The 12,807-nt window shown below is 34.8% G+C and overlaps 1 protein-coding gene and 2 pseudogenes across 1 annotated transcript; 2 read left to right on the forward strand and 1 right to left on the reverse strand.

Moving 5' to 3' along the window:
- The first annotated feature begins 551 nt into the window (after window positions 1–551).
- CYP79B3 (cytochrome P450, family 79, subfamily B, polypeptide 3) lies at window positions 552–3,237 on the forward strand. The gene is made up of 2 exons (XM_010473920.3): window positions 552–1,811; window positions 2,364–3,237. Exons 1-2 carry the CDS (start codon window positions 813–815, stop codon window positions 2,994–2,996), a joined length of 1,632 nt encoding a protein of 543 aa, XP_010472222.1. The 5' UTR covers window positions 552–812; the 3' UTR covers window positions 2,997–3,237.
- Window positions 3,238–8,547: 5,310 nt separating this feature from the next.
- On the forward strand, window positions 8,548–10,809 carry LOC109129544 (uncharacterized; annotated as a pseudogene).
- A 270-nt stretch (window positions 10,810–11,079) lies between these two features.
- On the reverse strand, window positions 11,080–11,588 carry LOC147925939 (uncharacterized protein At4g04775 pseudogene; annotated as a pseudogene).
- Between the last annotated feature and the right edge of the window lie 1,219 nt (window positions 11,589–12,807).

Here is a 12,807-nt window from a genome sequence, read left to right on the forward strand (position 1 = left end):
ATAATTTAACACAATTGAACCAAGCGATGAAAGACAAATCCTGTTGGATTTTTTTAAGTTTTTCATTTGAAAATTCATCCACTCTCTTTTTTTTTTTAAAGTTTTATATTTTAAGATATCCACATGAAAAATTCTCAATAGACGTGCTCTATTTAAGCATAATTTTGTGCTTAAAAATGATGGTATACAGTACATACGGTTTTTTCAATCCCTGTTAACTAATAGCTAACTATTTTTAAAGAAAAAAACATCCATTGTGAATACAGTATATGAATTAGAATTTGGCTGGTGACGTTGGGACACAATACAGACACAAGGAAATTATCAGCTATATGGCCTCGTCATCAACAGCAAATTTTGAATCTCAAAGTTTTGAAACTTATTACTATATCAAAGAAAATGCATGTAGAGAGAAACAACGGCATAATGTAGAAAAATCAACACACTAGTGTTTTGTTAGATTTGAGTGCATATATAACACGAGGAATTTTGGCAGGTCACCAACAAATTCATTTTACAAGTATAAATAAATTATAATAGTATTATCTTCTAATTACATTTTTGTTATTCGCCCAAAAAAAAATATATTCAATATGGTGACACTCATCAGTAGAGACCAAGTCGGTCCAACTCTACCTATACCTTCCACACTGCTTCCTCCCCGCAACAAATGGGGTATCATCGTCACTTAACCTGTGTTTATGTGACATTATAAATAACAAGGTGTTACAAGGATCCATGCAGAAACAATTAGCCTAATTACAAAACACATAGTTTTTTCTTCTCTTTCTTCCATACAAATCATATATTTAATGGATACTTCAGCTTCAAACTCTTCTGGTCTCACGAGCAAGTCAAGTCCCGGGTCGTCGTTTAGCAACATGTATCTCCTCACGATACTCCAAGCCTTTGTGGCCATTTCTCTCTTGATGATGATACTCAAGAAAATAAAGTCATCTTCACAAAACAAGAAGTTGCATCCTCTCCCACCAGGACCCACCGGTTTTCCAATCGTTGGAATGATTCCGGCGATGCTCAAAAACCGTCCAGTTTTCCGGTGGATTCATAGCCTCATGAAAGAGCTTAACACGGAGATACTTTGTGTACGTCTAGGAAACACTCACGTGATCTCCGTTACGTGTCCTAAGATAGCACGTGAGATTTTCAAGCAACAAGACGCACTGTTCGCGTCAAGACCACTCACTTATGCTCAAAAGATCCTCTCCAACGGCTACAAAACATGCGTGATCACACCGTTCGGCGAACAATTCAAGAAGATGAGGAAAGTGATCATGACGGAGATTGTTTGTCCGGCAAGACACCGATGGCTACACGACAATAGAGCCGAGGAAACAGATCACTTGACCGCTTGGCTTTACAACATGGTTAAAAATTCCGAACCGGTCGATCTCCGGTTTGTTACGAGGCATTACTGTGGAAATGCGATCAAGAGGCTTATGTTCGGGACGAGGACGTTCTCGGAGAAGACTGAAACCAACGGTGGACCGACCGTGGAAGATATCGAGCATATGGATGCTATGTTCGAGGGGTTAGGGTTTACGTTTGCGTTTTGTGTATCGGATTATCTACCGATGCTTACGGGATTGGATCTAAACGGACATGAAAAGATCATGAGAGAAGCTAGTGCAATTATGGATAAATATCACGATCCTGTTATTGACGAGAGGATTAAGATGTGGAGAGAAGGTAAAAGAACTCAGATCCAAGATTTTCTAGACATTTTCATCTCTATCAAGGACGAAAATGGCCAGCCGTTGCTTACCGCTGATGAAATCAAACCAACCATTAAGGTATATTTTGACATGTTTCGTATATAAAAATTTCAATTACTTTAAAGTTTAATTAGATGTGTAAAAATTTTACATATTATAGAATACCGGCGCAAAAAATAGTTTGACATTTCTTTGAGTTGAATGTTGAAATTTCTATTCATTAAAATAAAATTAAAATTATTGAAAAAACTAAATGTCTCATGTTTTGGTAAAGTAAAATATCGTGAAAGCGAAACAAGTAACGTCAAAATTTAGGTGAGTCCAGATATGGCCATTCAAGATTTAAATAGCATCTTTAAAAAAAAAACAGATTGTATACAAAATAACTCTTTTTTTTGTTTAATTTTGTCAACAAATATTAAGGATAAAAAAACATGTATAAAAAAAAATATCATCAAGAAAACATATTATGTATAGCAGCATAAAGTCATGTTACCCATGTATTGGATCCATTCATAGAATCATAAACTGATAAGAATCATTTCTTTTTTTGGTTATAAGATTATTAGAAGGATTTCTTATTTGTCAACTTGCTTAAACTATAATAAAACTCATTTATATATTTTGTAGGAACTTGTAATGGCGGCGCCGGACAATCCATCAAACGCCGTAGAATGGGCCATGGCGGAGATGATAAACAAACCGGAGATCCTCCACAAAGCTATGGAAGAGATCGATAGAGTTGTCGGCAAAGAAAGATTGGTCCAAGAATCTGATATCCCAAAACTTAACTACCTCAAAGCTATTATCCGAGAAGCTTTTCGTCTTCATCCCGTCGCCGCCTTCAACCTCCCACACGTGGCACTCTCCGACACAACCGTCGCAGGTTACCATATCCCTAAAGGAAGTCAAGTTTTACTTAGCCGTTACGGTCTTGGTCGTAACCCTAAGGTTTGGTCTGATCCACTTAGCTTCAAACCGGAGAGGCATCTGAATGAGTGTTCGGAAGTGACTTTGACGGAGAATGATCTCCGCTTTATCTCGTTTAGTACTGGAAAGAGAGGATGTGCTGCTCCGGCGTTAGGTACGGCGATAACCACCATGATGCTCGCGAGGCTTTTGCAAGGGTTTAAATGGAAACTAGTCGGAGGTGAGACACGAGTAGAGCTTATGGAATCGAGTCATGATATGTTTCTTTCGAAGCCTTTGCTTATGGTCGGAGAATTAAGATTGTCAAAGGATCTTTACCCAACAGTGGAGTGAGACGAAGTACGGTAATGTTCGGGGAAGACTTTTGCATGTATTATATATGAATATTAATGTACGTATAAGCGTATGACCAAAATTTTGGTAAATCATGCACCTTGATTCACCAAACTTTGTTCAGTTTTGGTCTTTTGGGGAATACTTAAACTGTGTTTCCTCTAGCGTTATATATATATTTTTTTTGTTGCTTGATACCTCAGCAAAAATAATCTCCAACACTTCAAGTTGGTTCGTAACATTATCGACAAGTGTACATTAACATTAGCAATATGTCTGTACGTATAATTACTAAAATGGTTACATACAAAAATCGTTGACCATGCAAAAAAGGCTACAAGCGTTATAAAGTGTAGGAGCATCTCTTCTGCAAAAGCTTGGTTTTAGTGGCTTGGTACTTAGACCTTCGAATAGAAAAGGATTGGTGCAATGCGATCTAGTTTAAAGGAACACCTCCAAACATGTTTTATTGATGTGGATTAGTTAATTGGACAGGTTACAAACAAAGATGAGGCTCATTCCATGAGGCATGACAATCGCCAAATCGTAAAAACTTTGTAATAATGGATATGATGAGGCCATGAGGGCCATGAGGCCAGAGAATTCGAATATGCTCAAAACAAATTATATTATTTTTTAACGTCTGCATATTTAGCTCCATTTGTTTTTCTTTTATCAAAAAGAGATTCTAGATTTTTTCTTAGACAAATAAAATAGACAACTGAACCATTACATGTATTTGTAAACAATAATTCTCTATGGAGTAAGAAAGAAAAAAACAAAGGAAGTCAGGCACATTGAAAGGATGTGTTAAATTTGACCGGCCGACATAGTCCAAGTCTAAAAGTCATTACTAATTCATAACATTCAAACCCCGATCTATCGATTCAACCACAAATAGTCCAGTATATACCAGATAGAGGTTTTAAACGGTTTTTAATGTAGTAATTTAGTTTCACGGTTAGCCTTATATAGTTATGGTTTAAAGACACTCCCCAAAGGCCAAAGTATATTTATATAACTAAAATCAAGTTTTTTGAAAATTAAAGAAAATGTCATTAGTTTTAAGAATATAAATAAAACTCCTTCATAAATATTTTATAAAAATCAATTGGTGTAGTTACATTAGTATCATCTAGTAAAATTTATATTTCATATGCCTACATTAACAATATGTAATGTTGTACTAAATTGGTTACCAAAAAAAGTCTCTGACCATTTCTCCTCCAGATTGGGTAATCATAAAGGTATATTTTAATTAATATGTGGGTGAAAAAAAAATTCTTTGACCAAATTCCAAAGAGTAGGAATCCAAATATATATGCTAATTTTGACTCAAAATAACTACTTGTTATATAATTTTATAACAATAATTTTTCTAGTCAAATAATGCATTGAATCTAATATATTGAATGATACTTATGGTAAGATTTAATGATCTCGTTACAATTATAGGCCGGATTCTTTATTTTTCTTTTCTTTTTTACTTCAAAACCATGGATAGTAAGAGTCACTATAAAATATAAATAAGTACAGCCTTTGAGTTTCAGATACTTCTTATTTTTACAACAAAATTAACAATAAGAAATAAAATAATGAATATGAAAAAAGCTTTTGCTATTTTTGTTCTTGTAGTACTAGCAACATCGTTTTCAAACTCCAAGGCTTCAGCCTCATCATATATGTTGTTATTGTTCATATATCTTTGAAAATTTTATAAAGTATTTTTTGAATATTTTAGATTTTAAAAGATAGTAAAACCAATTTATATATATATATATATATATATGTGTGTTCTTATATATTTCTTTATTTTTGACTTGGTTATATGTATGCAGCGGTCAATGGATTTGGATATGATCATTGCATTAAACCATGTAAACGAGCCTTTACAGATGTTGAATGCAAAGTGGAGTGTACACAGTTCAGAGGGTACTCGGATGGAGGGTGTATTGGTTTAGCACCAAATTTTAACTGTTGTTGTAAGAAATAATTGAAAAACTATAAAATCTTTATAGTAATAATATAAAAATTGGTGAAAATGGAGATGTTTCCCCGTATGATTTTAATTACTTTTGTAGCTACCTAAGTTATGGTGCTCATTTGGATATTATCTCAATGAGGAGCCCAAACGGGTTATTATTAGTCTTCTCGTTTCTCAAAATATGTTCAAAAAGGATGAGAATATGTAAAGGCTGTATGGTGCATCTATGTCTGGTAAAAAAAATGTTTTTAGAAAAAAAAACATATTTTTTTTACTTGAAACAATATTAGAACTTTGTAAAAAAAACAAAATAAAAAAATGTAGAAAACAAAGTTAGATTAGAAATTAGTTAAATCAGTTTGGGTGTTATTTAATTTTTTGGAAAAATACAATCGTATATAAATGTATATATTATTAAAAACTGACGACAAATAAAAAAATGTCTCGAGTTCTGTGAGTGCGACACCTCAACATTTTAGGTGAGAATGTTTTTCTATTAATATAAGAGATATATATAAATCAATTAATGCATAAATAGTTTTTAATTATATAAATATTATAAATTATATTAATTAATTTATGATTTACAAAATAGTAAATAATAAATAAAAAGAGAAAATAATGAACTTAAAATATTTTTCTCCCAATATCTTTAATGTATAGATTTTAAATATTATATACAGATTGAAAAATTTGCACCAAAAAAAAAACAAATAGAAAATAAGAAAAAGACAAATATTTATATTTTGATGTTGTTAAATTAAGTGTATAACATCATGTTATACAATAAATGATAGGCTAATTAAGTTTCATTACAGATTTAACTTAATAAATAATATTTCAAAGAAAATCATGAAGTGTTATAATATTGGTATCATCTATTTCAATTTCTACTTCATTAGCTTACTTTAACAATATGTAATGTACTACTAAATTGGTTACCAGAAAAACTCTTTGACCATATTCCAAATACTATTAGACATGCATATATATATATATATATATATATATATATATATATATATATATGTTAGTTTTGACTCAAAATATATATATATATATACATATGATAATTGTCATTTCAACTTAACACTGATTTCTAAATTTGTTAATACAGTATATATATATATATATATAATTTTGACTCAATATGTTGTATTACTAAATTTGTTACCCAAAAAATCTTTGACCATATTCCAAATTTGTTAAATTTGACTCATAATAACATATACTGTCTATATAAATATGATTTCAACTTTTCTTTTCTGTATACATATATATTGCATTAATATAATACATTGAATGGTGTATATTGTAAGATTTATATCTATTTAATATGAATCTTATCTCTTTACAAGTGAAGACAGTAAATGTCATTATAAAATACAGCAGTTTAGAGACTTCTTATTTTTACAACAAAATTGACAATAAGAAATAAAATAATGAATATGACAAAAGCTTTTGCTATTTTTGTTCTTTTAGTACTAGCAACATCGTTTTCAAACTCCAACGCTTTAGCCTTATCATGTATGTATGATGTTATTGTTCATATATTTTTGATTATATTATAAAATAATATTTATAATTTATATGTATATGTGTGCATATATATTTCTTTTTCTTTAACTTGGTTGTATTTATGCAGCTGTCAATGGATTTGGATATAATCATTGCATTAAACCATGTCTACCACATTATACAGATGTTGACTGCAAGTTTGAGTGTACAAAGTTGTTAGGCTACTCGGATGGAGGGTGTATGGGTTTAGCACCAAAATTTAAGTGTTGTTGTAAGAAATAATAGAAATGGATAATCTATAATAAAATGATGATTTGATATCTTGTACTTGGTTTTGCTTAAATAAAAATGTATTTTGTATGCTCAAACTAATCTTATTGTACTTAGATAAGCTTAGAAAGTCTAAATAATTTTACAAAGGCTTAGCATTATTCGAGAGAGGGAGGGGGAGAGGGAGAGTAAAATTCAATGAATCAAGCAATGCATTATTTGTAAATTTTGTTTTTTTAGATAAAAAATAATGATAGAGAACTCTTAAATTTTCTTGTGCAATGCATATATAAGTTAATCGAATGCTAGATATTTTTTTTATATAAAGAATATTGCACAATTCTGAAATAATCGCATCCATTTTTAATCAATTAATAAATAATCTCATAATTATTAATTAATTTTTTTTGGTCAACAATTATTAATTAATTTTTCCAATTAAAAACATGCTAACTATAATACCAACAAAACCAATTCAATAACACAAATGATAAACTGGAAATAAACAAAATAACTAGTAACATGTAACATCCTCAAACCGATTTGGTTGGTTTACGGATGGGTGCCGATCGACACAATAGGTGCATCGATCGACACAACCAAATTTTGGTTCGATCGTTTTGTTTTAAATCATCGAATTAGAGCGGTTTGGGTTAAGGAAAGCCCTAAACCGGGATTTATAAGCTGGAAGTCGAGTTAAGGATCTACACAGGCGCTCATTTGTCGTTCCAGAGAGAAAAGAAGAGAGAAAAGTGTTCTTGAGAGTTCTTGTGAGTTTTTGAAGATTTCTAGCTGTTCTTGAGAGATATGAGATTGGGATCGTGTTAGAAGTTTGCTAGAAGTGTGTTCTCGTCGTTTTCTTTGGTCATAATCTTCTTATTGCAAAGGTGAGTGCATCACCATGACTTATCTAAGCTTGAGATTCTCTGATTTTCGTGGTAATGTATTTTTTGGTTGATTTCTTGGTTTGTTGGAGTGTTTTCGTGGTACTTGAGGCTTTGTGAGACTCCTATGTGACTCTGGACGGAGTTTGGTGCGTTTGGGAAGGAAGATCTGATTTGGAGCTTCGAGAAAATTGATGCTCGACAGTTGCGTCAATCGACGCAAGGCGTGTGTTGGTCGACGCAAGTGAGAAGACGGCGCAAGAACCTAACGAGCATTGATCAACGCATGTGGAGGTGTTGGTCGACGCTAATTAGGGTTTTCGGGAAATGTCGAGCATGCGTCGATCGATACAAGGAGTATGTCGGTCCAAACAAGGTGTCTGCATCGATCGACACAAGGTGTGTATCGGTCGACGCAACCTTAGCCAGGTGTTCATTGATATGTCTATATTTTGTCTCTCCTTAGCATATATTTATCATACTTTAGTTAGGATAACGGGCCGACGGTCTATTTCCCCACGAGAAGTATTGTATCGAATCAGATAGATCTCGTTCTTTACCCTCGGTCTATATGTCCCCGAAATAAAAGTTCAAAAGCTATATCTCCCCGAATAAAAAGTTCGAAAGCTATATCTCCACAGTTTAATTTTTCTACATCAATTAACCCATAATCGTGGATTATATCGGTTTACTATTTACCTAACCGATTAAGAAAAAAACTAAACCTTCATTATACCAAAGCAAACCCGATTTCGACCCGATTAACTTCGATATCGAAAAACCCCAATTTGCGAAGAACCCTAGATAGTGAAATCCAAAAAACTCCAATTTGCGAAGAACCCTAGATAGTGAAATCCAAAATCAATATCGAAATTCCTTAGCGAAGACAACGATAATGGCGATTGTCGTTTCAGATGCAGAGTTTGGTGGAGATTTCGACGAAGAAGCCAACGACAGAGATGACTTTCACATCGACCAGTTGGTGAATGAGTTCGTCGATGAACCACCAGTACGCCATGATGTGTATCCGGAGAGTGATACCGATGAAAACGGTGACGGTACAGAGCCAGTTCACACACATATCAGGCGCGGTGATGGGCATTTGTATGATAAGCAGACATTCTTCAGTGGAGTCGCTTTCAAAGAAGCAGTGACGGACTATGTTCTCAGAACTGGAAACAATCTGAAGCAATACAGGTATGATAAAAACAAAATTGGCTTTATATGTGTTGTTTGTAATGGAGATGATGGTTCACGGTGTGAGTGGAAGGTGTATGCTGCAATTCTGCCAAGTGATAATATGTGGAGGATTAGAAAGTTTAATGATAAGCATAGTTGTATCCCTAATGGAGAATGTGAGATGTTCAAGGTTCCACATATAGCTAGGTTGTTTCTTGATAAGATTAGAGATAATCCTGAGTACTTCATGCCAATGAAAATGGAAGAAATCATAAAGGAAAGGTGGAAGATTAGTGTCACTAGGCATCAATGTCAGGCCGCTAGAAAGAAGGCACTAATTTGGATTGATAAGGAGTATGATGAACAGTTTGCTAAATTAAGAGATTATGCTGCTGAGATATTAGAATCTAACAAGGATTCACATGTAGAGGTTGAATGTGTGACAACTGATGATGGGAAAGACATGTTCAATAGGTTCTATGTTTGTTTTGACAACATAAGAAGAACATGGAAAGAGACTTGTAAGCCTCTAATAGGAATTGATGGTTGCTTCCTAAAGAATAAGGTGAAGGGACAGCTTTTGGTAGCTTTAAGTAGGGATGCAAACAATGGTATTTATCCAATAGCATGGGGGTGGTTAAAGTTGAAAACACAGACAATTGGGTTTGGTTTATGAAGTTGCTGAAGACTGACCTTGGATTGAATGATGGTGATGGCTTTATACTGATTTCTGATAGGCAAAAGGTAATTTCTTATCTCTTGGCTTGTAACTGATGTTGATAGTTCTTTTGTTTATGGTAACTAACAATGATTATTCTTATTGTTTAGGGATTGATCAAGGCTATTCAGCTGGAGTTACCAAAAATGGAGCATCGAATGTGTGTGCAACACATCTATGGGAACTTGAAGAAGCATCATGGTAATAAAACCCGAATGAAGCCACTATTGTGGGATTTAGCATGGTCTTACAATGAGGTGGATTACAAGCGGCACTTGGAGAGGATCTACTGCTATGATACTGGTGTGTACAATGATGTCATGAGAACAAATCCAAAAAGCTGGTGCAGGGCATTTCACAAGATTGGGAGTTATTGTGAAGATGTTGATAATAACCCCACAGAGTCTTTTAACAGCTCCATTAACAAGGCAAGAGAGAAACCATTCATTGCTATGCTAGAGACAATCAGACGACTTGCGATGGTGAGGATTGCCAAAAGGTCTGCAGAATCTCATTCTCACACAGGTAATTTCCTCATTTTTCTTATAAATGATGATGTTTGTTTATGGTTGTACACGATAATGATTGTGTATGCTTGTTTGCAGGGATTTGTACTCCATATGTTGCATTGTTTCTAGGTAAAGAGCATAAGTATGCATCTGAGTCGAAGGTCAGCTCAAGCACCAATGGAGCATATGAAGTAACGCATGGCTTAGATAAACACAGAGTCTGCCTGAAAAAGATGCTTTGTTCTTGCATGAAGTGGCAGATATGTGGCATCCCATGTGAACATGCCTATGCAGTCATCATCGACAAAACACTTGTAGCTGAGAACTATGTCTGTCAATGGTTCCGGACAGCTATATGGAAAAGGAATAACACCGAAGGCCTCGTTCCACAGAGAGGTCCACGGTTTTGGCCTGAAACAAAGACTCCTAATGTGTGTTTACCAGATGAAGATAACGATCAAGCTAAAGAGAAGAAGACAAAGCCTGACAAAAAAAGGAAGAAGGGTGCTAATGAGTCGCCAACTAAGAAGAAACCAAAGGAGAAAAAAAGAATCATGCATTATGGCATTTGTGGAGCAGCTAATCATAATTCTAGGTTCCACAAGAATGAATTTCCCAAGGTGAATGTATTTTCCTTTTCATGGTTTCAGTTTGTGGAGCTTGTTTCGGTTTACTAATATTTCAATGTTTTATATTTGTTTTGCAGCCAAGTCAACCGGAACCAAGCCAAGGTTCACTCACTCAAGCTTAATCAAACTAGCTAAGTAGAAATAGGGTTCTAATTTTGTGGTTGTCTTGAATGTATTTTCGACCACATAGACTTGTAATCCCTATGTCTTTTGTCAAAAATTGAGATGTCTTTTGTTAACTGTTTTGTGAACGATTCAGGATTTCATTAATGATCATAACTTCTTAACTTTTGCTTCTCATTACCATCTCATAGTCTTTTAATAGCAACATATTACAACTGAAACAAAAACATAGCAACAACAAACTAAAGGAACAACACTCATCTCGTTCTTCAACCTAGTAGCTTAGTGAGACCAATCATGATCATACAAAAGAAGACTAAGACAATCATGATTTTCTTATGGCTTGCTTTGGCTTCAGACAAACCATCTTCAACCTTCTCAAATATCTCCTTCTCCATCTTCTCATAGACCATCTTCTCAAACTCAAACCTCTCTGTTCTGATCTCTTTCAGCTGCTTCTCAAGGTCAGCATTCTTTGCATTCAATGTGTCTATCTCATTGACAAATGCCTCATCCACCCATTTGAAAGTGTGTTCATCATTCCTAAGCTGCAACATTCCTAATTTTATACACGAAAACAGAAAAAATCAAAAATAAAACAAAATCGACTTACCTTATTAGCTACGGCAAATTGATAATATCTCCTGTAAGGGTTGGAATCAGACTTCGATATCAAAGATATGATTCCTTCTCCGCACCAACATCTCTTTGGCACACCGATAGCCCTTCCTCTTCCTTGCAAACTAGATTCAGTGGAATTGGATGATACATTACTCATTGTGATACTCAAACTCGTAAATGAAAGAAGAAGTAATCTCAAGAAGAAGAACCAAACTCAATAAAAGTAATCGATTATGAACAACGAAAATCGATTTTAGGTTTTATTTGGGGATTCTGGGTTTATGATCAAATGGGTCGGGTTTTATTACCAAACTGGTTCAACATCTGGTTTACATTCGAGACAGATCTTGTTTGGTCTCAGGTTTAGACGGTAAACCAATATAATCCAGAATTGTGGAGATATAGCTTTCGAACTTTTTATTCGGGGAGATATAGCTTTTGAACTTTTATTTCGGGGACATATAGACCGAGGGTAAAGAACGAGATCTATCTGATTCGATACAATACTTCTCGTGGGGAAATAGACCGTCGGCCCTAGGATAACTCATTGTTTTGTATCATTTTCTAGTCTTTTCTATACACTTTGCATGTCTAGGTAGCTCTTGCATCATCCTTGCATACATTGTACATTTCGAAGTATTTCAGGTATCTAGGAGACGTTGGAAGCGCATCCGCTCGAGCCACACCTTCCAGACGCATCACTCGAGCCATTCTCAAGTCACCAGTCGGGAACGCATCAATCGAGCCATTCTCAAGTCACCAGTCGGGAACGCATCACTCGACCCATCCGCTGCACAACACTCTCGGAACCCTCTCTCGAGCCAAGTTCACAACATTCTTGGAACCCTCTCTCGAGCCAATCTCACAACACTTCCGGAACCGTCTCTCGAGCCAATCTCACAACCCCGTTCGAGCCGTTCCACTCGAGTGATAATTATCTTTTGACGTATAAATTAAAGTTGTAGGGAATTGAGTCATCTTTCCAACGCTGTTTGTTTCAAGCCAATCGGAAGTGTCGTTCAAGAGTTATCATCGTTTTAGTGGATGTGTATACATCCAGCTCGAGCCACTTTCACCGACCATGCTCGAGCCACTTTCACCAACCACGCTCGAGCCACTTTCACTCACATCATTCTAGGCACTTTCATATACCAATCGAGGACTGGTCGCACACCGACTCATTCGCACATGTCAAGAATACGTTCTGTCTTACACGCTTCAGGAGATTCTCAATCCAACTCTTCACCTTGTCGTTTTAAGTTTTAGAGATTTACATGTTTTTACTATAAATACATTTTGTTAAGTCTTGGCTGGATACATCCTATCTTTTATCTCATTTTCGTTTTTGTTCTTAAGGTTAACCTAGCCACCTAAAA

The sequence above is a fragment of the Camelina sativa genome, chromosome 16, assembly GCF_030686135.1.
Source record: "Camelina sativa cultivar CO46 ecotype springtype chromosome 16, ASM3068613v1".
NCBI classification, from domain to species: domain Eukaryota; kingdom Viridiplantae; phylum Streptophyta; class Magnoliopsida; order Brassicales; family Brassicaceae; genus Camelina; species Camelina sativa.